The sequence below is a fragment of the Phasianus colchicus genome, chromosome 20 (genome assembly GCF_987193195.1).
Source record: "Phasianus colchicus chromosome 20, bPhaCol1.hap1.1, whole genome shotgun sequence".
NCBI classification, from domain to species: Eukaryota; Metazoa; Chordata; class Aves; order Galliformes; family Phasianidae; genus Phasianus; species Phasianus colchicus.
Genome location: NC_143455.1, coordinates 10,818,412 through 10,843,477, shown reverse-complemented (window position 1 = coordinate 10,843,477; position 25,066 = coordinate 10,818,412). Strand labels below are relative to the sequence as shown.

At 56.6% G+C, this 25,066-nt stretch overlaps 2 protein-coding genes across 2 annotated transcripts; both read left to right on the top strand.

Annotated features, from left to right (window-relative positions):
* The first annotated feature begins 1,768 nt into the window (after positions 1-1,768).
* Positions 1,769-9,718, top strand: USH1G (USH1 protein network component sans). The gene is made up of 2 exons (XM_031598595.2): positions 1,769-2,244; positions 7,025-9,718. Exons 1-2 carry the CDS (start codon positions 2,081-2,083, stop codon positions 8,268-8,270), a joined length of 1,410 nt encoding a protein of 469 aa, XP_031454455.2. The 5' UTR covers positions 1,769-2,080; the 3' UTR covers positions 8,271-9,718.
* A 10,733-nt stretch (positions 9,719-20,451) lies between these two features.
* FADS6 (fatty acid desaturase 6) lies at positions 20,452-24,832 on the top strand. Its single transcript, XM_031598645.2, has 6 exons — positions 20,452-21,096; positions 21,886-22,052; positions 22,246-22,426; positions 23,046-23,233; positions 23,601-23,780; positions 24,347-24,832. The coding sequence occupies exons 1-6, from the start codon at positions 20,745-20,747 to the stop codon at positions 24,494-24,496; spliced, it is 1,218 nt and encodes a 405-aa protein (XP_031454505.1). The 5' UTR covers positions 20,452-20,744; the 3' UTR covers positions 24,497-24,832.
* The last annotated feature ends 234 nt before the right edge of the window (positions 24,833-25,066 follow it).

The following is a 25,066-nucleotide window of genomic DNA, read 5'->3' as shown; positions in this document are numbered from 1 at the left end:
TTCCTCTCCCATTTCAAGGAGAAACGAGCAGCTGGGATGGGAGCAGGCTGGGGCGGGCAGGAGCCTTCAGTGGGGCTCCGTGTGACTTTACTGTTACATTTCAGCACGGAGACGAGGAGACGCAGCGCAGAGCGACTTTCGTTCCTCGAGAAGAAAACCTCCCCGGCAGATTTCCTTTCCTGCCGCAGCGCACACGGCGCTGCCGCTCCCCTGCTGCCACCCACCGGCTGCCACCGCACCCCGCGGCCGTGCCGAGCGGGGCCGTTCGCAGCCCGCAGCCCCCCGGGGCGGCCCGGACCGGCACGGCGAGCGGGAGCTGCGCGTGGTGCGTTCTGCCTTCAGAGAGCGCGGAGGGGTCGGAGCTGAAGGCACCGCTTTGTCGCCGCGCCGTGGGCTGCCCCCCGCTGGGACGGTGAGGTCCAACTCCTGGCTCCATGTAGGACCGCCTAAAAATCGGTCCGTGGATGTGGACCCACTGGTCCAGATGACTTTTCAGCTGCTTTCTACTGATCCCTCCTGGTTTTATTTGGGGACTCAATACTAAGCGGCTGCTTATGAGATGCACTGCCTCATGGCAAGAAAACCCCTGGCTGGCAGTTAGCAGGGGGGACCACTGGAGCATTTGCAGCTGGGCTGCCCAGAAGAGGGCAGGGAGCAAGAAGGGCTCTCACAGTTCTCCATATACACTGTGCTCACCTTGTCCAGAGCCTCCGCACAGCATGTGGGCACTGCAGACAAATCACAGAATCAGAGAATGGTGGAAAAGGACCACAGTGATCATCTCGTTCCAACCCCTCTGCCACGGGCAGGGTGACCAACCACCAGATCAGGCTGCCCAGAGCCACATCCATCCTAGCCTTGAATGCCTGCAGGGACAGTGCAGCATGCAAGGAGCTGCACTGACAGCGGAAACAGAGGAAGGAGCGTTTCCTGCCTTGGGCAACACTCTTGGTCTCCTGTGGGAGCCACCACAGAGCATGGTAATAACAAGCGTAGCGAGTAATAGTGCAGGAATCATTAAATGACCTCAGTAATGAATTGCAGGCATTACTAGGCTGCTTTTCACCTGAAGGATCCCGGCAGCGAATAGCTCTGTGTGCGGTGCATCCATGACGGATGGCTGAGCAGTAGAGGACCTGCGGGTGGGACTCAGCGCCGTCACCCCAGGCTCAATCACTGCACCTGGCGCTGCTCTGGGCTGCCCTCCCTTCCTCTCCCTGCTCCCAGCCCATCCCCTGCCACCCCTGGAGCCGGGCACGAGGCCGGCAGAGAACCCTGCTGCCATAGGGCACTGCTGAGGCTCAGCATGGAGAGGAGCAGGAAATTCCTCCTCCCTGATGGTGTGGCCCAGGGGTTAGGATTCACTGGGTGATACAATGCACTGCCACAGCCACGTGCCTTGGGCAACATCCGGGCTCATCTTGGCACCTCCTAACAGCAGAGGGTGCCCCGGGCCTGGGAATCCTGTGAGAGCAGATTCCCTGGCACTGAGCAGCTCCCCGCAGAAATTTGGTGTCAGCATGAAAGGTGTTGGAGGACTCATGTTGCCTCTCCAACATGTCGTGGCAGAGGTACACAGACACAAGCAGGGATGGTTGTGGGGTCCCTGTGTCCCTGCTGTGATGGGGCTGAGCCCTCACTGCTGCTTCATCAGCTCCTGCTGACAGTGTTGAGGTCAGGTGCATGGGGCGTCAGGCAGGGTTCAGCCCGTGACACCTTCTGCCTGCTCTGTTCTGAATGTCTCCTTGCCAGGTCTGAATGTCTCCTGTCTCAGGATGACCCCACATCCACAGCACTTGGCTGAGCCTGGTGCAGCAATGCTGCTTAATTGAAGCTTCCGCTGTGCTGCGGAGCCGGCGGAGGTGCTGGGGGGTGTTTAGGACCCAGGGGAAGCCCTAGAGAGCGTGGCTGGGTTGGAAGGAGTCCCGGAGTCCCTGCCTCCCTGCCTGCGCTTCTCAGGTGTCCTGCTAAGGGCAGAGCTGCACGAGGTGACGGGGCCCTTCTGGCAGCTCCCCTTCCCCATGCCCGCTCCCTGAGCCCCCTGTGCACCCATGTGCTCGCCCGGGAGTCGCTGCGCACCATGAATGACCAGTACCACCGAGCGGCCCGGGATGGCTACCTGGACCTGCTGAAGGAAGCCACCAAGAAGGACCTGAACTCGCCGGACGAGGATGGCATGACCCCCACCCTGTGGGCCGCCTACCATGGCAACCTGGACGCCCTGCGCCTCATTGTCAGCAGAGGGTGAGTGCTGGAGGGTGCGCGGTTCCCTGCGGCACAGTGGTGCGAACCACGGCTTTCCCCCCTCCCTGTGCAGCTGTCCTACAAAGTGGTGGTTGCTGTCCATATCACTTTCACTCCTGTCCCCTCCTTGTCGTTTTTCTCTCCTTGTTGTTTTTCTCTGCCCGCTCTGGATTTTCCCAGCTTCTCTGGCCCTATAACCAACCCTTTGCTCTGTAGCTCCCAGGTAGGACTGTGTCCCCCTGTGGGAGCCCTGAGTCAGGTCCTATAAGGACAGGCAGAGCCAAAACATTGGGTCACTGCCGCAAAGCCAGCCCTTCTGAATGAGGGGACAGAGGCAACGAGTACTCCTTCTGTCCCACAAAATGCTCAACTCAGATGGAGGAGGGATGTGTGCTGTGCCAGCTGGCAGCGGGTGATGCTTGCCTGTCCTACCCAAAGCGGGGTCGGGACGTGCCCCACCAGCAGCCTGCTTTGCACCTGGAACTCAGGAAACCGAGGAGCAGATGACCCAGGGGCAGATTTAAGTCCACCCAAGCAGGTTTGCTGGGGCTGCCAAGTCTGAGGGTTGCTGGTGTAGATGCACAGAGGAGGGACTTGGTACCAGAAGGTACCAGAGGTACCTTTGTGCCTTGTTGTAGGGGTGAAGCTGTGCAAGGTCTGTGCTAGAGCAAGGTGTGCTGCACCTGATTCATAGAATAGATAGATTTCTTCCTGTTTTCCCCTGTTCTCCCTCACTTCTCCTCCCTCACCTCCTCCAGGAGCACATGTCAGTATTCATTCTGCATAGCTTTGCTGAACATCTCATCTGAAGGCACCTGTCAGCTCCCAGGATGGCACTTCCCTGCTTGCACCCACCCTGGGCTGTGTTTGCTCTCTTGCATGTGATCAGCCACATCTCTGCTGTTCCTGTTTTGGGCTCAACGTCTCCGGATGCTTTGGTCCACTTCAGCCCAAGGGCTGCGTTCACAGGCAGAGCTCTATCACACTCTACAGCCCTTCCATTATAAAGCATTTTCTCTTCAAATTCAGAGCCAGAAGGGCTGTGTACATCCATTTTGAGAAGCCCTTTGGTGCCCGGCACAACAGAGGAAAGCTCAGGATGGAATGTCCACTGGGGAGAGGGCAGTGCTGTGCTCTGAGAACAGAACCCAGGAGGGGATGCCCTGGGCTGCCACTAGGCTGGGCACATACTGCTGCTGGAAAGGATTCCGAAGGCTCTGACAGTCAGGAGCCTTGCTGGAGGATGGGTCCAAAGCCTGCCTGGTGCTGACCCACATATCTGTGCCCTCCACCAAGCTCAAGGGTTACACTTCTGCACGGGAGCCTCTTTTATAGATTCACATTAAATTAAATCCTGCTGGATGTGTCTGAGTGCAGCTCAGCTGCTGTTTAATTAATGGTCTAATATACATTTGCTGCTGACAGGGAAAATAGCACGGCAGAGAGATGGTGCCCTTTAGGTGATGGATGGCAGGGCAAAACAGGCATCCTTCTCTGCATGCCCAGCACCACACACAGAGCAGCAAAACCTCCTCACCCCTCCATCCTGTGCTGAGGAACAGACAAACTTCCAGCTAGGAGTGCTGGGGGGGGGGGAAAGAGCAAGGGGAGATTTGGGATCCTGGGGGCACCTGAGAGTGCCCAGTGCCCCAAACCAGTGTTGGGCAGTGGAGAGATGCTGCAGTGGACCGTTGCCTCAGTGCCACTGCTGGAGGGGATGGGGACAGCAGTGCTCATCCTTCTTGTTAGCGACACAAAAAGCCTTTTTGTTCTTCCTGGCTGGGCTCCGGCAAAGGAAAAAAACCTCAATTAACACAATGGATGGGAAAAGAGGCTGGCTGGCATTTAGTGCTGCAGATTTTCAGAGGAGGTCATTCTTCAGCACGGTCTGTTAGGCACTGCTGTGGCAGTGATGGGCATCAGTCCAGCTCCAGATCTCCAGGAGCTGAGGGGCTCTGCCAGGAGCACCTCCTTGGCTTGGGGGAGCCCACAGAGCTGTGGGTACATCTTTCTGCTGTGCAGATCCACAGGCAGTGCTGTGCGTTGTGGCAGTGGGGGGCTCAGGGCTGCAGCCTGGGGGGGAGCACAGGAGTGGGATGGGGCGCGATCAGCGCCGCAGACAGCCCTGAGCTGAACCTCACCTGGAGCATCTGGTGCTGGGCTGTGTGGAACCTGAACTCGTTGGACAAAAGCTGAATCCCTGACTCAGCAAAGCTTACAGTGCAGCACCTCGGGCTCTGTGCTGGGTCCCAAGCTCATTTTTCTGCTCGTTTCTAAGCTTTACTTACATCACTGCCCTGAAGCTACTTGGTTTTTCCTCAAGCCATGGATGATTTTCTGCCCTCACTACAAAATACCGTCACGTGCTTTGCAGAACCCAGGGTTGCTCTGCATCCCAGCCAGAGGCCCCACTCCTTCCCACACCTGAGTGAGCCGTGAGCCAGCCCCTTGCTATGGAGGAACTCTGCGCATGTGGCCAGGGGAGGACGTGTGTAAGTGCCGGATCCCGGGCTAATTGGGGTCCCAGGGGAGAAGTGGAAGGGGAAAACCGGCAGGAAGGGAGTGAGCGTGCGTGTCATGGGGAGAACGCGGTGACTCAGGAGATGCACACATCCACCCAAGGAGCTCAATTAACAGCATTTTTAATAGTGATGATTATGGGAGTTGACTCAGCACTCAAAAACACTTTGAAGCTGAGAAGCACTGTGCTTCACACCTGTTATTAAAATGTGTTCCCACTTAGTGGACCCTGCAGTCAGCATCTGCAGATGCGCGGTGCCCTGGAGGGGAAGTTTTGGGCAGACGGGCACCCACCGGGGGGAGGGCTCGTTATTATCCAGATCAAACACGTCTACTTTGCGCGTCAGCATTGCTCCTTCCTTGTTTTTAGTGCCTCTGGCAGACATGTATGGGACAAAGTGACCTAGGGATATAATTCTGCACTATAAGTTTTGCTTCTAGCCAGGGGAAGTGTCCTGAAAAAGCTGGGTTTGGTGCTCTTTCCCCTCATTTATTCTCAGAGGCAATGAAACGATGAGCAAAGTAAACCTTCGGACTGAATCGCCCAGGAGCTTTCTGGCTTTGCTCTTTGCCACCAAGTGGACGTGAGAGGTACATTATGGTGAAGCATCCATGCAGCTTGCCTTGGGCATCAAAGCTGATCCATCTGAGCCCACTGCCGAGTGCCCATCCGAATCACAGATCCCCATACGTGTCCGGCCCCTCTCGTGCCCTTGGACCCCACCACCAGCCCCAGCAGTTCCAGTTTCGCTGGCTCTTTAATCCAGCTGCATCAATAATTTACTCCTCTCTTGCAAATCATCAAATATTTATCCTGCCCATGAATTTCCCAGCCTGGACATGTCACTACAGGGGTGGGAGGGAGGGCTGGGGTGTTACTGCTCCTGGGAGCTCGGTGTTGCTGCAGGACCTCTCCTGGTGCCTTGATGGCTCCCCCAGCCCCGCAGCCTCCCCATCCTCCTCCTCTCAGCCCCCTCATCTTTGCAGCCTTTTTCTGCTTCTATGAGAGATGTCAAAAGCTCTGAATACATAAATCCTGTAGGGTTTGTGGCGGTCAGTTCCCTTACACAGTTCTGAGCCTTTTGACCAGCTGCTGCTTAATGGGGACCTCGTGCTGAAGGGACAGTGCTGGGTTCCTATGGAGCCCGTGGGGAAGGGCGGAGGGGAGTGGGGCAGGAGCTGCATGGAGCCATGCAGCCCTCACAGAAAGCTTTGCCTTATCCATGCTCGTGAAGGAGAGTGCTCTGTTGACAGATACTGCTGGCTGCATATCATTAGCACACACGCTCGAGTGAAAGCTGGTGCCAGCAGTGGTATGAGCCATCTCTCATTTCAGCTGATCATAGATACAGGGGAATGGCAGAAGGATGAAAGTCTCCCAAATCCTATTTGTGTTTGTCCCATCAAGGGAGGCAGGAGGTGTGGGCAAGTTGTGCCCCAGCAGCGCAGCTGGGATGGGGCACAATGTGGGAAGAGACGTTCATGGCATTAATCACGTGTCCAACTCTTGAGGAGTGCAGAAACCTTATCTGCACTTTCTCTGAAACTGGATTCTTAGGATGCGCTTGTACCAACGCGCAATCGAAACCATGCGTGGTATGGCAACCCCCCCAGAACCCAACCTCGAGGCAGTGCCACAGCCTTGCCCTCGTCCCCTCCTGAAGTCGTGCCCTCTGCTGCTCTGGGTTCCCCTGGCACAGATAGCAAAGAGGTGCAAAGGTGCAGCGCAGTGCTCAGAGCCAGTGCTGAGGATGGGGTGACCCTTTTGTGGTGGTGTTCCTATTGTGGTGGGATGACGTGGAGTCCCATTTAAGTTGTGGTGTATGGAGGGGCATTTTGGGATGTCTCTCTGTGCAATCTGAATGAAGATTTGAAGATGGCAGCTGAATAATGCCTAGTGGTATGTTTGAGGTTGGAAACTCTGAGGCCTGAGCTGGAATCAGCCTTTCATCTCAGTTCTGGGCTAATCAGAACCTGGCCTGTCTTGCTCCAAAAGCTGGTTTGATGCAGGAACACGAACCTCCTGAGAGCTAAATTCAAGTCATGGGAATTACTGTGGGTCTGTCTGTCAGGCACATGATTCCACGGCGTTGCATACCCCATCAAAAGACTTAAAACCAGGCTGTGGGAAATGAGAAAAAGATTCTTGTGCAGGTAGTGCTTCGCCCTGCATGCCTTCAATATCTCATTCTTTAGGACATCTCTCAGCAGTCTGTCCATCGAGGCAGCATGCTAACCACTTCTTTTCCTTGCTGTCTAGGGGGGATCCAGACAAATGCGACATCTGGGGGAACACGCCTCTTCACCTGGCGGCAGCCAACGGCCACCTGAACTGCCTTTCCTTCCTCATCTCTTTTGGGGCCAACATCTGGTGCCTGGACAACGACTACCACACCCCGCTGGACATGGCAGCCATGAAGGGGCACATGGAGTGCGTGCGCTACCTGGACTCCATCGCTGCGAAGCAGAGCAGCCTCAACCCCAAGCTGGTGAGCAAGCTGAAGGACAAGGCGTTCCGGGACGCCGAGCGGAGGATCAAGGACTGCGTGAAGCTGCAGAAGAAGCACCACGAAAGGATGGAGAAAAGGTACAGAAAGGAAATGTTGGATAACTCAGACACCATGAGCTTCTCCAGCTATGCCAGTAGCACCTTAAGCAAGAAGTTCCAACACATGTCCATGGTGACCTCTCTGCCATACTCACAAGCCACCATCCACGGCACAGCCAAGGGAAAGACGAAAATACAGAAGAAGCTGGAGAAGAAGAAGCAGGTGGACGGGACGTTCAAAATCTACGAGGACGGGAGGAAAAGCGTGCGGTCCCTGTCCGGCCTGCAGCTGGGGAACGACGTCATGTTTGTGAAGCAGGGCACATACGCCAGCCCCAAGGAGTGGACTCGGCGGAATATCCGGGACATGTTCCTCACCGACGAGGACACCGTCTCCCGTGCCATAAGCGACCCGGGGCTGCACATGGACTTGGCCCACTCAGAAGTCAGCACCGACTCCGGCCACGAGTCCCTGTTCAACCGCCCCGGCTTGGGCACCATGGTGTTCCGGCGCAACTACGTCAGCGGCGGGCTCTTCGGCATCGGCCGCGAGGACGCCGGCGTGCCGGGGGAAGGCGGCGCGGATGGGCTGGGTGTCAAACTGCGCAGCCGCCTGCAGCGCTCGCCAAGTCTCAACGACAGCATTGGCAGTGCCAACAGCCTGCAGGAGAGGAACGCGGAGGAGCTGCCCTGGGACGAGCTGGAGCTGGGCCTCGATGACGATGACGAACCAGACACCAGCCCCCTGGAGACCTTCCTGGCCTCCCTGCACATGTTTGAGTTCATCTCTATCTTGAAGAAGGAAAAGATCGACTTGGAGGCCCTCATGCTATGTTCAGACAATGACCTGAAGAGTATCAACATCCCATTGGGCCCCAGGAAAAAGATTGTGGATGCCATCCAGAGGAGACGGCAGACTCTGGAGAGGCCAGACGTTATTGTAGACACTGAACTGTAAGTAGGAGATGGGGCCACCGAGCGATTGAACCTTTCAGCGGGTGGAGATTTGGATAATGTAAGGTCTGCTTTTCAACTCACTTGGAAAAGCAGGAGTCCAGGTAACCTCAGTGCTTCTGTGTGTGAGCAAATTCCTGCTTGTGTGGAAATGATGAGAGTTCAGAGAGGTGGCAATAGCATTAGTTCATTACTCAACAGCCCTTGTGGCTGGGCAGGATGTGAAGTCCTTGCTTTGTTTCATAACCTTTATGAATGCAGACTGCTCTGTGGTCTGATGCTTCTGAGTCCCCTAGCTAGGATTTCCAGCCACACGCTTGCCTTGACTCTTCACCTTTTGAAAGAAGTAATGGTGGTTCCCGGTGGGAGCCGGCTGAGCGCAGCGCCCAGTGCCACTCGCAGTCCTTCCCCAAGAGCTTCAGATCTTCAGAGATCTTGGAGATTGCATTATCTGGGTTGGAGCTGTTACTTTATGGCCTTTCCAGAGTTTGTTTGGCTTGGTCTGAAGGCCTGCATGCTTGCCATTGAGGTGAACTGAAGTTATTAGCATGGTGTCCCCGCTGTCACATCTGCTGACACCCCAACCACTGTGCTCCTTTTGCTTCCCATCCTTCATGGATCTGTGTGTTTCTTCCTCGTTTTTCTGGCTTCCAGCACAGCTCAGTCTTGGACCTCCAGGGTGCTGACAGGCTTTTCTCTTTCCTTTTGCAGATAGCAGCAGCAGCATTTTACTGTTTTGGTTTTTTTTATTTTTTTATTTTTTATTTTTTAAATGAAACAAACCCAGTTCTAAGTTGCCAGAAATCACAAGCCAGAGACTCTCTTCCTGGGGCAGCTGAAAGCTGCAGCCGTCCCCGTCCACCCCTGTGCCCTGCCCTCCTGTTCCCCCATTCTGCTCCATCCGCGAGATGCTCCCAGCGGTACCCGATGGAGGATGGCTGCTGGGATGGGACCAGGCAGCTGCCACCCCCTCCGCTCACCAGAGGAATGCGTGGGGGCTTGAGAGCACACGAAGCCATGAAAGGAAGGAGCAGTGTGATGGTATTTTCCAAGGGACCCAAAATAAACAATCACATCTGTTCTTTCTTGAGCAAGTGGTTGATTTGGGGCACTGGGTAGAGGAGTGGGGAGCTGTGGAGCTGTCTCCTGGTCCTCCATTGCTTCGGTCCATTGTTTGATGCTGTGGTTTGGAAGGGAGTTTTGGTTACCCTGGTTTGGGGCTGTTCAGCTTGAGACTTGCCAGCCCTGCTTTCTGCCAGTGGAGCTCAGCGTGTCCATGAGACTGACCTGTGCTGTGGTCTGTGATGATCTGAAATGAAGATGCTGTTTTGTTGGGTTGTTGCCTGTTGCAACATGGGCAATGTGTCTGTCCTGTCCTTGCAGGACAGGAACTGAGCCTGGAATTTCACCCAGAACTTCCCAGGCCTGGGGGCAGCACCTGTGGGCATCACAGCTGGGTGCAGCGGGGCCCGGTCCGAGCATCCCAATGCACGGCTGCCCAGCTCCCGGCGTCACGGCTCCCAGTGTCACAGCTCCCTCTGCTGGGTCCGGCCCGGGAAGCGCGATGGGCCGCGCCGCGGAGGCACGGAGTGGCTGCTGTCAGGCTGTAGGAACACAAAGATCCGCTCTCCCGACCTGGCTCTCCTCCAGAGAGCTGCTGGGAAGGCTGAGCCGAAGAGCGATGTGCCGCCGAGAGCCGCGGGACAGACAGGTCCCAGGAAGCCCCCAGGTTTGCCGTGCTCAGAGACCAACGCGGTCACCTCTACAGCTGCAGAGACAGACCAAACCCGAGCGCTGACACGGATGCTCTCTGAGCTCTGCTCTGTGGTGTTTGGCCATGGCTTCTCGATTTCCCACCATGCCATTCCCCACAGCCCTGCAGGGCAGGATGCTCCATGTCCCGCGATCCTGCAGCAGGCAGCTCGCCCTGGATTGCTGCATCCCGCAAGGCTGGGGATGGAGCTGAGCTTTGCTCATCCCTGGGATGCGGGGATGTGGCTGTCCCCCATCCCCTGGCACAGCCAGGCCCTGGCAGGTAAATCTCACCGCTATGAATTGCATCTCCTCTGTGACCAAGATCAACAAGCTCCTTTTGGAGTGGTTCTTGTGAAAGCAGGGTGGAGGCCAAGGCTGGCACACCCTGGAGAACACCCGTCCATACCCTCCCAAACAGAAACCCAGGCAGCAGGTGGGTTGTCCTGGCCCCATGCTGCCTGCAAGCAAACACCAGCCACTGCAGCTGGGGTGACCAGACCCAGCTGGGAACCTTTATGCCCTAAGTCCTAAACGCCAGCCCTCCTTGTGCTGCTCTCCATGCTAAATCAGCAAAAACAAGTCCCTGTGTTTGGGCCCTGTGTTTCCTTACCCCGATGGTGCAGAAGATGCAGCATCCCTGATTCCCAGGTACCACAATGGAAGCCAGGAGAGGCCCACGGCTGGAGGTGACCCCTGGAGGCCAGGCAGCAGCAGCACTCAGCCCACAGCCCTGTGTTATGCTCCACACTGGGAGCCAGTGACCGACAGCAGTGCCAGGCAGAGGGTGGCACTGGGGTCAGTGACCTGCCAGGCCAGCGTGCACCATTGCACACCATTTGCTTAACAATTTCCTGCCCATCCTGCTGGGAATTTACTTCCTGGCTGGGCAGCTGAGTAACATGGTGTGCAGACAGGAGGGGACGGCCAGGATGGAGGCAGCACTGAGGGGGGTCAACACAGAACACCTTCTGCACTCAGCTTTGCTCCCATCAAAGCACAGGCCTGGATGTGGCCCCAAATGCCACCCTCTTGCTGGAGCTGGGTTTGGCCCTGCAGGTGCTGGGGGTTCACCTGTGAGCATAAACACAGTAAACTATTTTCTAGGTCTGCTTCACACAATTCGTAAATGCTAACATGGGTTCTCCCTCTGAGTGAGCTCCCCAGTAGTGCTGTTCCCAGATTGCTCTGGAGGAGCCCTGAGGAACGGCACGGAGCATCCTGGGGAAGCGGGGCACAGCACTGGGTAGAGCAGTGTGCGATCCCAGCACCTCTCCTCATGGCCAGAGCAGGGCTGACAGCACTGGTTGTAGGTGGGTGCAGCCTGAACTTGCTGCCTTGCAGAGGAGAGCATGGGAACCCAGCTGTAAGCACGTGCCTGATCTGAGATTTTCAGCTTTGCTGTGGCAATGGCAGCACGTGTTTGCTCTGCGGCTGTGGAGTTGTGGTTGTGATTGCTTTTCTCAGTCCCCATGGTGGTGGTACACAGCTGTTTCTGCAGAAGCATACGAGGCTGGTGGGGGGTTGCAGGGAATTCTTTAACATTTTAAGATGTACTTCAGCAGCAAGTAGAAACAATTTTCCCCAGTGCAGCACACCAAGCTCCAACTTGCATTGCATTGCCTGGTGCCAGCGGGAAGATCACCTCCCAGCTCTCCCTGTCCCCCATTGCAGTCCCTGGGACCCCTGCCCTGCTCAGGGACCCGCGCCCTGGAGGAGGTGCAAGGATGGGTCAGGCTGGGTTCAACACCCCTTTGCTTCCATCCCATTGTCTCACTGGAGCTTGCCTGGTCCGGCCGCATTGCAGCCAAACCCAGTGTGTTTGTGGGTGCTGCCCCAGCCAGCTCAGGCTGTATTTTGGGAATGCTGCCTCTGTGTGTCCCCATCCCGGTGCACACGGGTGGCAGGCGCAGGAGAGAAATGCAGAGGAGAGTGGGGCAAAAATCCTGAATGGGGCAGAGGAAGGATCCTGGCTTCTATCCTAGGCACTGTGTTCAGCCTTTCCCAGACGACCCCAGTCTTTGCCCCACTCCCAGTCCCCAGCACTGGCACCAAGTGCTCAGGCAGCCCCACGGCCTTGTTGCAGCCCAGCTCCATGGCATGGAGGTTGGTCCTCCAGAACCCACCTCCCCACAGCGGGGGTCTCCAAGCACAAAGAATCTTTACAATTCTGGACAAAGAGCCGCAGCAAAGACACCCAGGTGGGGACACGCACGAGGCGGCCGCTCACTGTCTGAGCCGCTACGTCCAGCCCCATCCCAGCTCAATAACAGAGCTAACGAGAGCCGCTGTCAACAAGCCCATAGCTCCCAACCTGCGCAGGGAAGGGCGAATGAAAGCACCGTGCTCGAGGGACGGAGGAGGAGAAACCTGTTTCACTGACCTTGCTCCATCCCTGGCGTCCTGGCACTGCTGCGGCCGTGTCGAGGTGCGGGGCTGCAGGCGCGGGCAGCTCCGATGCCCTTAGGGGTGGCACTGGGGGCAGCGGGGCTGCATGGCCGGCGGTCGGGGATTTGAGGACGTGGGGCCACGAGGCGAGAGGGCGAGACCCTGATGGGCCGATGCTGCGCCTCGGCTGTGCCTTCGCCTGCCTGGGAGCCTCGCTCCACCCCTCAGCTGCTAATAAAGCCTCCGCCGCACCGGTCCCTCCTTTGGCACTGACTCACCGGCTGACCCAGCCCAATCCCTTACCTGCCCTGCACCTCCATTTTCTGACCTACAAACCAGGGCTGGTCCCCACCACTCTTACATAAGGCAGTCGGGTGCAAACCATGCAGTGCTTTGCATCCCATGAGAGACCATCAAAAGGCCCAGGGGACAACAGCAGATGCCCAGCAGCAATGCCCTGAGCTCAGCCACTCATGCTAACACATGCATGGATCCTGAGCGTGTGCTCCATGCATCCCGCACAGCCCCTTAGCAAGCTGTGAACTGATTGCCCACTGCACCTCCAGGCAAAGATCTCAACGGCAGTTTTCCATATAGTTCATGGCTGGGAAGGGGAAGCGAGAGGATGTGTGCTGTTCTTGGCACTGTGTCCCACCCAGTGCAGAATGCCTTTGCACTGCTGCCCCAGCACCCCGTAACCCATGTGTGGGTCTGAAAAACATGCAGGGTCCCAGGGTTTCCATGCTTGAGGAAGATGCCAGCTCAGTATCCCCATACCAAAGTTTCTTAAATTAAAAATAGAAAAGAAATTAAATACTGAATTAAGACATCCTTGTTTTTCTTTTGTGCTTTCAGAAGACACCAGGGATGGCTGCTGGTTTGTGTGTGCCCTGAGAGGGAAGGCACCTTTCTCCTGACCCAGTGGGGATTGGGTGTCCCATGCGCACCCCATGGAGGTGCATTTAGGGATCCTTAGGGTGTGGGACTGTGAGTGCTGGGCCCTGGGAGCTGCTGTGGTGCTGCCACAGGCAGGAGGCAGGAGCTGGCCAGGTGCCTTCTGATGTAAGAGGTTACAGTGTAGGCAGGATACCGGCAGCAGTGCCAGCGTGTGTGTGACCACAGCTCTGCTCCTGCTCTGGGGCAGAGCCTGCGAGGGCTGAGCAGCCCCTGGGGCTCAGAGCCATCCCAAAGGGATGTGTGGGATGACCAAAGAGTGGCTTTGGTGGGAGGTGTGGTGTGGTGTTCCCAAGAGCCACTCCTGGGAGTAGCAGATGTGGGGGACAGCAGGGTCCTGGCTGGGGGCTGGAGGCTCTGCTTTGAGCAAGGGGATGAGTGATGGCGCAGAAGCGTGAGCACAATGCTGGGATGTGGCCCTGAGCCCCGCTCACAGCTCCAGGAAGGCATCCACACCTTGGCCAGCGGTCATCGCCTCCTGGCATGCAGGCAATAGATCAGCCCCAAGTATTCGAGGCAGCCAGCCCAGGGCATTACTCACCCAGCCCACGGCTTCACTTGGCTCCCTGGGCAGGAGCACGATGGGCTCAGTCTGCCTTGTCCTGGCCAGGACCAGTGCCATGACTGGGGATGTGTCCCCAGCACGGACTGGTTTCACCCGTGTGTGACGTGGGTGCTGTGGGTGCCTCCAGGGAGGCTTCGGGCTGCTGGGGAGTGAGTGGGTCCTGGATCTGAGGGCTGAATGAAAGCACCGTTTTAACGCTGTCCTTCCCCTGAATTGCTGGGAATGGAGCAACACGGAATGAAGAGGGGGCACGACAGTCTGGTGTCTGGGAGAAACAGAGGTGATGGGGATGGCGTTTGGCATAATGTGCAGCATTCATCCTTCTGGATTTTATGGAAGCAGTTTTCTCATGATTTGAAGCTGATGGATAGATCCTCGGTGACGCACTTGGCTTCCCTGGGGTGGTCCATGGCTCAGCTCCCTGAGCAGCCTGAGTTTTACGTATTCACTGGAAACTTCCCATCACCTCCACAAGTTCAGCTTCACCCCTTTTTCCAACAGAACTCACCCCTTAGTCACTGCCCTCCCAGCAAATCGCCCTGCTTCCCAAGGACATCACCTACACTGTGCCGGAAGGCAATATCGTGCTCAGGAATAGGGCTGGGGGCGGGCAGCGGAGCCGTTCCCAGAACTGCCTCCAGCCTTTATCGGTAAAGCCCCTATCAGCTCCGTGCCATACCCGTGCCCAGCTCCAGCTGGCTGCAGCCCAGCAGGGCTGTGGCCGTGGGTCAGCTCCTGTGCTTACCGGCAGATGTGGTGTGTGGGGTGGCACTGGCTGCCCGCAGGCTCCCTGTGCCGACGTCCCCGTGTGAGCCCGCAGTGCTTCGGGGCAGTGCCAGCAGTGACGCTCGCCCCGCCGCCACACTGTGGGAGGTCAGGCTTATCTGCGTCGCTTGGCTCATTGTTGATTGTTCTTTCTCCCATTCAGGAAGAAAGGAAAAAAATATCTGATGATTTTTTTCCTTGCTATTCAATTCTCTCTTTCCACCATCCAGCTGCCCCAGCACTCGGGCTTGGTTCAGGGCCGAGCCTTCATCCCTTTTGCACATAGGTTCCTGCAGCCCCTTTCCCCCTGTGCCCTCCAGCTGGAAGGCTCTCAGAATCCAAGGGTGCAGACCATTCAAGCCTGCTGCATTGCCGTGCTCCCATGGCATCGTATTGGCTGCGCTGTTGAGGTTGGTGTGGAGGTTGCGGTCCCCAGGCTGGCATGGCAGCCAGCAATACCTGCTCCCGCCACCCACAGTGTAGCCCTAACCTGGTTTCTATTCTGAGCCCTATTTCTTTTCCTGGGCCTCCTCCCTCTTTTGCTTTGCCCCACTTGGCCTTCCCGCAGCCAAGTGCTTGAGCATGGCAGCTGCAGCTGACCCCGATCCCAGCCAGCTCTGGATGAAGCCAGAGGTATAATCCAGCGACAGTGCTGCCTGGGTCAGGGTGGCTCCCAGTTCCTGAGGCTGGGATTAGCGCACAGCAACTTGCATTTGCCTGCAACAGCTCTAGGGGGAAAGCTAGAGAACTGGGGCTGGGGAGAATGAGCAGCTTTGCAACCCTAGTTGCAAAATTTAGCAGTTCTGTGTTGTTCATGTATTCCTACAAGCTACAAAACATGGGAGCTGGGATGTCTCCTTCACTCTGCACAGGGCTGGGCCTGCAGCCGAGGCTTCCCCACAGCTTCCTGCAGGCTCTCCCAGATGTTCCTGCAGAGCGCTGGGACCCAGAGCACCACTGCTCCAAAGCTGTCATTAGAATTGTCCCTGTTTTTCCAAGCTAACTGGTTGTATGGGTCTGGCTGTGCTGATGAAATCGCTGCCAGCCCGTGCGTGAGTTATCCCTATGGCTGGCAAAGTGCATCTGAGCACCCACATTAAACACAGCCAGCTCCGGTGGGCTGTCCCTGCCCCAAAATCTGGGCTGCTCCATGGAAAGGTGGGCTGGGAGCACTTCAGCCCAGTTCTCCGTTTTGCTGAGATGGACAAGTCTTGTAGGCTGTTGGCTGCTTGCATTCCCAGAGCTGTCAGCGGGCAGAGCAGGGGGTTGACAGCAGCCCCTCTTCCCTGCCCTGTTACCTTGACTGTTGCCTTCCCTCGGTGGCCGAAAGATGGAATTAAGGTACTGGCATGCAAGACCTGCCAAGACTGGGACATGTTCTCAGAGCCTGGTGTGATCTGGGCAGCCCTTTGGCTCCTACCCAAATTGCCAGCCTGAAGGAATGACACAGCGCCTTGGCTTTCCACCCCAGCCGGGCAGCTCGCTCCCTTCCAGGGACGGCCTCCGGGGCAAGATTACATCACGGCCTTGCATGCCCTTGCTTCCCCTCTGCCCGGGTGGCACCTGGCTATGGCACCAGGCACTGTGTGCACCTGAGGGTGGCACCGATCCATGGCCAACCATCGGTGCCCATCCCAGGTATGGAGACAACAGCAAGCAGCTCCTTGTCCAACTGATAGCTGTATGTGTGGGCTGCTCCAGGAGAGTTTGGGGTGTCCATGCACTGAGATTTTCATGTTGCAGTTATTTCTGGTTTTGGTGAGAGTCCTGTGCAGCATCTCATGATTCCATCCACAGTAGAGATGGAGTCAAAGCAGAGATTCTGGTCAGGCTTTGGCTTATCTCTGTGTTATTGAGACACAGCAAACACAGCAGTGCAGCCAGACACATCCGGATACTGCTGGGGACAAAGGTGGTGGGTGCCAGGCAGTAACTGTCCTACACGCTGTGTCCTTTCTGGTCTGTTGTGGCCTTGAGAAATAACCTTGTAGGGTGGCACCAGGCTGTCCATGATGCCGGTGCTGGCTGTGCCATCCCAGACTCAAGAATGATCATAGTTGGGTGCATCCATCCAACACTTGGAGATCTGTCCTGCAGGGTCTGCCTTGCCCATGTCCCTCTGTTCCAGCAGGCTGGACATGTCCCTTGTTCCTAGGCACAGCTGGCAGCCTCTGCAGGTATGGAGTGGGAAAAGTGTCATGTGGGCGGCAGCATGCCATGTAGTGCCTGTGGGGACGTGTGTGTGGCCATCCCATTAGCCTGGGGACTGGGAGGGTCAGGGCCGGGTAGTGCCGTGTTTGCATGAAAACTAGGCTTAAATTTGGGGATCTGCAGCACAGGTGTCTCTCTGGTGTTGTCAAATGAGTGGTCACCTCCCCGTGATTCGCCCCAAATCTCTGCAACCAAATGGAGCTGGGGTGGTGGACAAAGTCTTCCCCCTTTTTATGGACACAGCTGTGGGCTGGGCAGCACGGCTTCATGGAACGGGACGGATCCTGCCCTGAGCCCTGTGTTGGGTAACACCTTGCCATGCGATGACACTGGGGACCAAGGGGTGGGGGCAAGCAGTTTCGGTCGGGGCAACAGCAGAGGCACCCAAACTAATGATCACCTGCACCCTGAGCTGCTAAGTGGAGGAAGTCTGTGATTAGTTGACACCTCCAGCCAGGCTTTTGAAATTAAGCCGGCATGGAGCAGGTGTGGATGACAGCTGCTTTATTCACAGCTGATATATAAAACGGAAAACATGGTCTGGGAATGGTATCAGCATGGTCTGGGAATGGTGTTAGGATGGTCCAGGTAAAGCATCACAGCATTTTGGTAAAGGTGGCCACGGGGGCAGGTGGTGAATGTACATGGAGTCCCTGGGAGTTATTTGGGCTGGGAAGGGATGATGGGTCTGGGTGATTTCCGCCAAATTGGTGCAATAACTGATCAGTTCACACCCATTTCATGATTTCACTCCGCTTTGTCCTTGCTGTGTTGGGTTTTGTTCTCGCCATTGTCCCCATGCTGGATCTGGGGGACCATGATGGTGATGGCACGCAGCCACTTCCAGAGTGGCAGAGCGCTGACGAGAATTCTTCCATCAGCTGCAGTGCCCGTGTGCGCCTCGTGTTGGCAGACAGCTGGGCTGCCCGGGGCGGCGAGGGGCTTTACTGAAGCAAAGCACGCCGCCTCAGCGTGTCCTGGCAGCGCTGGGAGCACGAGGGCAAGTGAACGACCCGGGCCAACCCCTTCCCAGTCCTTTCCACCAAAGGAACTCAGGTGTCCTCTGGGACAAGGGCAGCTGTGGAGCAGCCACAGATGCTCTCGGAGCACGGGGTGGCAGCTCACTCTCCTTCCTGGGGCCGCCTGCATCAGTGCTTTGGCAAAATGACCACCTGTGCAGAGGTACCGTGGAGCTGTGACTCCCTCTGGTGCCTGCGCAGAGACTTTTCAAGCAGCTTCAAGGATCTTTCTTCACACCGTGGCTGGAAGATTCAGGGTGCCCAGAGGGTGTTCACAGCTCTGCTCCCCCAGCAGCCCTGTACAAAGCTGGGGGGGAGGGCATGGAGTGGTTTTGGGGGCCCTGAGGTGAAGCTGGGCACTGCCTGCAGGTGGAGCTCCGTGCCCCAGGCTGGGTCTTGGAGGGAGGCTTGGAAGTGAGATGGTCAACCCCTGAGTGTCTGCTCCTTGAGGACCAGGAACAGCCCCCATACAAATGACAATGCATAGTCTCTGCCTGTTGGGAAGGGGATAATGGTAACTAATTCCTCATTAAGCTGATTGCCCACATGTATTCAGCTTCAAAGTAGGGAGGAAACCCCATCCAAAGCCAGGTGATAAAAAAGGGAAAGGCTGCAGGGAAAGCTGAGCTGTGTTGATGGGGTAAGTGGAATAGAAATGAAGATTTTTGTCCCTCCGGTGCAATTGCTGCAGTTTTTGCTACGAACTCACAGCTCTGGGGCTGTGAATGCCCCATTTGGCTGAAGAAGGCTCTGCCCCATGTGCTTGTGGGACCCTGTGCTGGTGATGTGCTGTATGAGGTCAATGGCAGCTGGCAGCTCGTTGCTCCACAGCCGGGGATTACACTGATCTCTGCTGTGTGCTGGAGGATTTGTGAGTCTTTGCTGTGTTGTTTTTGTTTTTTTTCCTGCAAAATTGGAGGTGTTTATTTCTGTGGTGGGAATGGGGGCATGTTATCTTTTGCTTTCATCCCTAAAATCTTGCAGGGGTCAGCGAGGTTGTGCGGTTTAGATGTACATAGTGAAAGCAAGAAGTAAACCAGAGTTTAAAAGTTCATTTTGAAAATAAATCTCTACAGGGCAGTGAGGAAGCAGATGTAGGCCTGCAAACTCCAAGTCCTTAACTGGAAATCCCCCTCTGTTGAGGTCAGACACTGCCCTGGCTCCTGGGAAGGGGGGGAGGGAGAGCAGCAAAGGAAGCTGTGCCATTTGGGCAAGCTGCTCATCTCCCTCCTGAGCTGGGGAGCCCCATGCATACCTGAGGTCATTCATTAACTTGTTGGTGCCAATCAGTGCTGGTGCCCACCAAATCCTTGCAGCAAGTAGTCCGACCTCACCTGCTGCCTCTCACTGCTCTTGGACCTGATGGCGATCCCTCCTCCTCCAACATTGCCAGAGGACCTCGCCATTGTCCCCATGCTGGGTCTGGGGGACATGGGGAGCACGATGGTGATGGCACGCAGCCACTTCCAGAGTGGCAGAGTGCTGCCCCATCCTGCAGTTGTGCAGTGGTTAGCTGTGCCGCAGCTCACCTTTGGCCCTCTAGCACTCAGAGCAGCTTCTCACTGTGCTGCCACCATCCTCTGGTGGTGACACTGCAAGTGGGATAAACTCCTGCTCTGTTCCTCCAGTGATGAGGGCGTTGGTCAGTTGCCCACTGAGGCTTGCTGGGGCTCCGGATGCTGAGTTTCATTTAGTGACTCTGGAAACTCTTTCACAAAGTGAGCAGAGAGCACACTGCAGAACTGCTAGATTTTCTCTTACAGCAGCTCTGCAATGTGCTCTCAGTTCTGCCCTTTTGCAGTTTGTGATTCTATTTTTTTTTTTTAATTATTCCAGGTGTGACGTGAATCCCCTGGGGCTCAGAACGCAGTGCAGTGCTGGGTGAGGCTCACCTCCCTGTGGGTCACTGCAGGGGTCTGCTGAGCCCAGAGCCCATCCCAGTTTGGGTTCATGGCAGCATTGGTGCAGCAAAGCAGGTGTTGGTGCTGTGGGGCTTGGGGGGATCAATCCCTTCTTGTTGAGACGTGCAGCTTTTGGTGAGGAGAAATAAAGAACAAATTCCAGTGCCCCAGAGACGAAGTCATTGAATGATGGTTGATAGCCCTTCTCCATAGGGCTCAGGGGGTCTGTGCACGTGTCCCAGGAGCTTTCAGTCCCTGTGATTTCTGGGAGGCAGCGACGGAAGGGAGGAAGTTCTTATAAAACTCGTGGAAACAGCACGGAAAAGAGGAGGGGCCCCGTGGGTGTCGGTGCCGCAGTAGAGGCACAGCGGTGCGGTTCGTTTCCTCCTCCGTAGCTCGCTGGTCCCCGGTTTTCTCCCAGGAATGCTCTTCCCGTTATGGGCTCCGGAGGAAACGAAGCCCTGTCCCAGATGCTCTGCCTGGGTTTTCTGGGGCTTTTTCTGGCTTTCAGCTTCTTTATTTTCAGCATCCCTTCGCGCCTCTCCGTCACTTGCCCACCTTTATCCCGTCCCCGGCCCTCCCCGAAACGGGCAGCAGGCGGATTCCTGCGGTTGCTCATCTGCATTCAGCCTCCTCCCCGGCCGGCCCCGCTCCTCCCTCTCGCACCTCCGCGGCGTCGGGAAGAGCGGCGTGTGGGGCCGGCGCTGCGCCTCCGCGCCTTCCTCGGCTTTGGGGTTATACGATCGTTATCGGGTTTTTTTCCCTCCTCGCCCTTCCCCCCGTCCTTCAGCCGGAGCGGCGGAGCCCGGCGGCAGCGCTGGGGCTGAGGGACGCGGGAGGGACGAGGCCACCGCCGGGGCAGCGGGGGCTGCGGGCTCTGCGCTGAGCGTCGCTGCTGTGCGCCGCCGTGCTCGGAGGGGGAGATGCCTCTGGAGGACGGCGGTGCGGCCAGGCGGAGCTGGCGGCATCCCTGCGGCGTCACCGGCTGCGAGGGGGCGCGGGACACCCCGCACCGGGACGAGCGGGCTCCCCGTGTCAGCGGGACGGGGGTGATGGCGGAGGATGAGGAGCCGTGGCCGGAGCTGGATGATGGAGATGTGACCTCTGAACGGGGAGAAGAGGCGTGCAGGGCCCTGCAGCGGGCGGGGAGTGGGGAAGCGCTGATGGCCGAGCTCTCAGAGAGAGTGCAGGAGGTGGTGCGGAGCAGCGGCTGGTGGGAGAGGCACGGCGTGGACATCTGCATCCTCAGCTGCAGTCTCCTAGCGCTGCCAGCAGGTAAGAGCCCCCCCCTCCCATGGGGGTCCCACTGCCTCCTCGCTGCTTTCACATTGGTGATGCTGAGAGCAAGGGACTTTGTGTTGGAAGCCTATTAGCAGCATGTTAAGCTGTAACAGAACTGCAATAAACCCTTTGCCCTGTGCTGGGGCATCCTGACCTCGCTGAAAACCTGCACTGTGTAACAAAATGGAACTGGGGTGGGAAGGAGCTGTGTGTGCCCAGCAGCTGGGCAGGGAAACCCGTGGGATTTGGGTGTGGATGCCCTGAGCAACGGTGGGTGCAGGGGGAGCTGGGCTGGACTTGCAGGGCTGATTCTGCTTTTGAACACCTGGGGCTGCTGAAATCATCACAGAACTGTCTTTGTCCCCAGAAATATCCTGTCCTAGATGAGTCTGTAAATCTATGTAGGCACAAAACTGCCAGCAAGTCTGTCCAACGTATAGAGTGCCATGGTTTTCACAGTGGGTTGTTCTCTCTTGCACACATCCTGGGGTTCCTCTGGTTTGCACCTGAAGCTGGGCAATCAGGGTGTGTAGGTTCCCTTGCTGGGATGGGGACAGCTGGGTGCCTCCGTAGCTGTGTCTGCTGCCATCGCAGCTGGGAGCTTAGCCACAAAGGGTGCTGTGCAGGGATGCTGACTGGCTCAGGCAGTTCAAATACCTGTAATTATGTCTGAAAAACAAGTTTAGGGCAGCAGTCAATGTGTTTTAGTGTGGCAACACCTCTCAGTCCTGGCTGTGAGTGGAGAAGTGATGACTGAGCTCCTGCCCCGGGCTTTTTCCACAGGATTTCTATGCCTGCGTTCAGCCCACACCATCCCTTTCCTGGTAGGTGTCCTCATCCTCGGCGTGGGATATCACACCCTGGCTGTGAAGGGCAGCCACCTGGCCAGCCACAATGCCCTGACCAAGTCCAGGTCCTGGGGCAAAGTGTGGGCTGTCTTCTTCATTGAGGTGAGTGTGATTTGATGGCCCCCAAAAAACCCCATCAGCACCTCACCACTGAGCACTGGGAATATTGCCCATGGAAGGGAGTGAGTGGTGGGGATGGTTTCTGCTCCGAGAAGAAATTTCTCCTAATACCCAGCCTGAACTTCCCATTGTGCAACTTAAGGCCATTACCTCTCGACCTTTCTCTCTCACCCAGTTCTGCTCAGCATTCACTGCTGAGCAGGCCAGCTACAACCACGTGAAGCTCCACCATGGCTACACCAATGTCATTGGCCTGGGGGACTCCAGCACCTGGAAGCTGCCTTTCCTGAACCGCTACATCTATTTGTTCATCGCACCGCTTGCTGTGCCCATCATAACCCCCCTGGTTGCACTAGGTGTGTGCCTTGGGCTGGGATGCTGGGCATGCTGAGCTCACTCACACCTCTCCTTTCTGCTGATGCTCAGAAATGCTTCAGAGTTTCTTTTGATCAAGAATTGAAATCTCTGACAAAAGCTCTCATTGTTTTCCTTTAATTTGGGTATTTGGCCGTAGCAAGGTTTGGGTGGGTGGGTCAGTGGTGTTTGATGTGTGCATGGGGGTGGGATGGGGCACAGCGAGCAGACAAAGCAGTGACTTGGAAGAAATAATAATGCTGAGAAATGACTAAGGGAGAAGAGCCCAGGAACTACTGACAGGCTATTGGAGCACTGCCCCCTGGGCAAAGCTGAAAGTGGAGGCAGTCACTGGGCACTAGAGATGAGTATGCATCCAAATGTTATAGCTCGAGTGTCCCATCACCTACCTTAATGCTGGGATGGTGTCCTGCCGTAGGGACACCTCCAGCCCACAAAGTAAGCATTATGGTAGGGTCATGAGGTTGGAAAAGATCACTGAGATCATGAAGTCCAACCCCAATCCATCCCTGCTAAGCCATGTCACTGAGTTTGGGAGAAAGGGAGACAAAGAGCGGATGAGCCACCACCACATTCCAGTTCTTTCTCTTCCTGGCACAGACTTGCTGAGGAACGTGGAGACGAGGGCTGCTCTGCGCACTGTCTGCCTCGTGTCGCTGGGGCTGTGCTGCCATTACTGCCTGCTGCGCCACGTCTCGGGCTTCCAGTCGCCGTGGTCTGCCCTGCTCTGCATGCTGGTCACCCGCTCTCTCCTGGCCCACCCCTACATCCACGTCAACATATTCCAGGTGGGAATGAAGCTCTAAGAGGTCCCAGTGGTGCTGGGCATCGAGCCTGACCTTGCAGACTGTCATCAGCTCATGTTGAGCAATCCTGGCTGTAATCTCCATTGTGCTGATGTAATGGGAACACTGCAGGGGGAAAGGGGAAAGCCAGGCTGGTGGAGCAGGAAGGGCTGGGTGATGTCTCTGTGGCCTGTAGGGATGGGGTGTTGGTGTGTTTTGCATATGGAGATGCAGCTCCTGGGCTGGAGGGAGGAGGCTGGCACAACAGCTTGGGGTTCTGCGGGGGCACAGGGCCAGAGGGAGGTAGATCTGTGTGTGCTGTGGGCTCACGGATAGGAGGGTGGAACGACCCAGTGTGCCTCTCCTGCAGCACATCGGCCTCCCCATGTTTGCAGCCGATCGGAAGCCCAAGCGCATTCAGCAGATGAGTCTGGGTGTGCTCAACCTGCCCCGCAATGCACTGCTTGATTGGTGCTTCGGCCACTCGCTCATCAGCTGCCACGTGGAGCATCACCTCTTCCCCAGCCTGTCTGACAACATGTGCCTCAAGGTGAGTCAGTCCCTGCCACAGCATGGTGTAGGGGTCCCTGCCTCTCCATGTGGGATGCATCTCAAGCACCATGCTAACTGTTATGATTTCACCTGGGGTCCATGCTGAGCTCCAACAGTTTTGATTGTGCCCATCCTTGTTGCCTCAAGGGATGCACTGAAAATTTGGGATGCTGCCCCTTGACTGGAGGAGATTCAAAGGCTGGGATCTCCCTCCCGTAACACCTTATTTTCAATCTAATTTACGGATGAGAATGAAGCTATTGTGAGGAGGCTGCAGTGGGGGCAGTTCACGTCACACTGGGGTGGGTAGGAGCAGCCTCTTGCCCCTCCCGTCCCCATCACATGGGGATGAACACAGGAACAAGTGGGGCCAACCCTCATTAAAAGCCTCGTTGAGGAATCCATCCTAATTCTACAAAGGCACGTGCCCTGTATTGCTGCAATTGGATACCACCTTCCTCTTAATTTTCACAGCAAAGCTGTTGCAGCTGATGGCTGCCTCCTTTGGGCAGGGCCGTGCTCTGGCCCAGCTTGCAAATGCAGAAAGTCCCTTTGTCTCCACAGATCAAACCTGTGGTGTCGCAGTACCTGAAGGAGAAGCGGCTGCCCTACAATGAGGACACCTATGGCTCCAGGCTCCAGCTCTTCCTGCAGAAGTATGAGGAGCTGATGGTCCACGCACCGCCCATCACAGAGCTGGTGGGCATCCAGTGAGCTGGGGCTGACTGGCTGCAGGAAATGTTCCTCCCGGTGTCCTGATGCTGAGCAGCAGGCGCTGTGCAGGGACTGAGCGGGGGTTGTGCCCCCCTGGAGCTGCTTACAGACAGAGTTCGGTTCTACCCGCACTGCTTTCATGCTGGGGGAGGGTGAAGCAAAGCCCCATCGGCTGTGTCCTCGCTGGCAGCAGCAGGTGGCAGGGCTGTGTCACCGTGTGCTGCCCAGGAGTTGTGGAAAGATGCTGGGGGGGCAGGGGTTGTCACTGCCACTGTGCTTTACCTGGCTGGGATGGGGGAATCAGTCTCTTCTGGGAACATGGATTTGGTCAATTCAGCCCAAGGTGTTGAAGTGGATCTTTATTTCTGCTTTTTGTCATTGGAACAATGAATGTGGGGATCCCACATGGGGGGCTGTGGGGCAGCTCTCCAGCCTGGGCAGTGCTGGGGATGCTCAGCTTCTGCTTACAAAGGAGATTTCTGGCCCTGTCCTCAGCGCCGCCGCTTTCTGCCCCTTTTTGTGGGTGCTGCTACTGTAGGGATTGGGGCAATGATGCTGAAGGTCCGAATG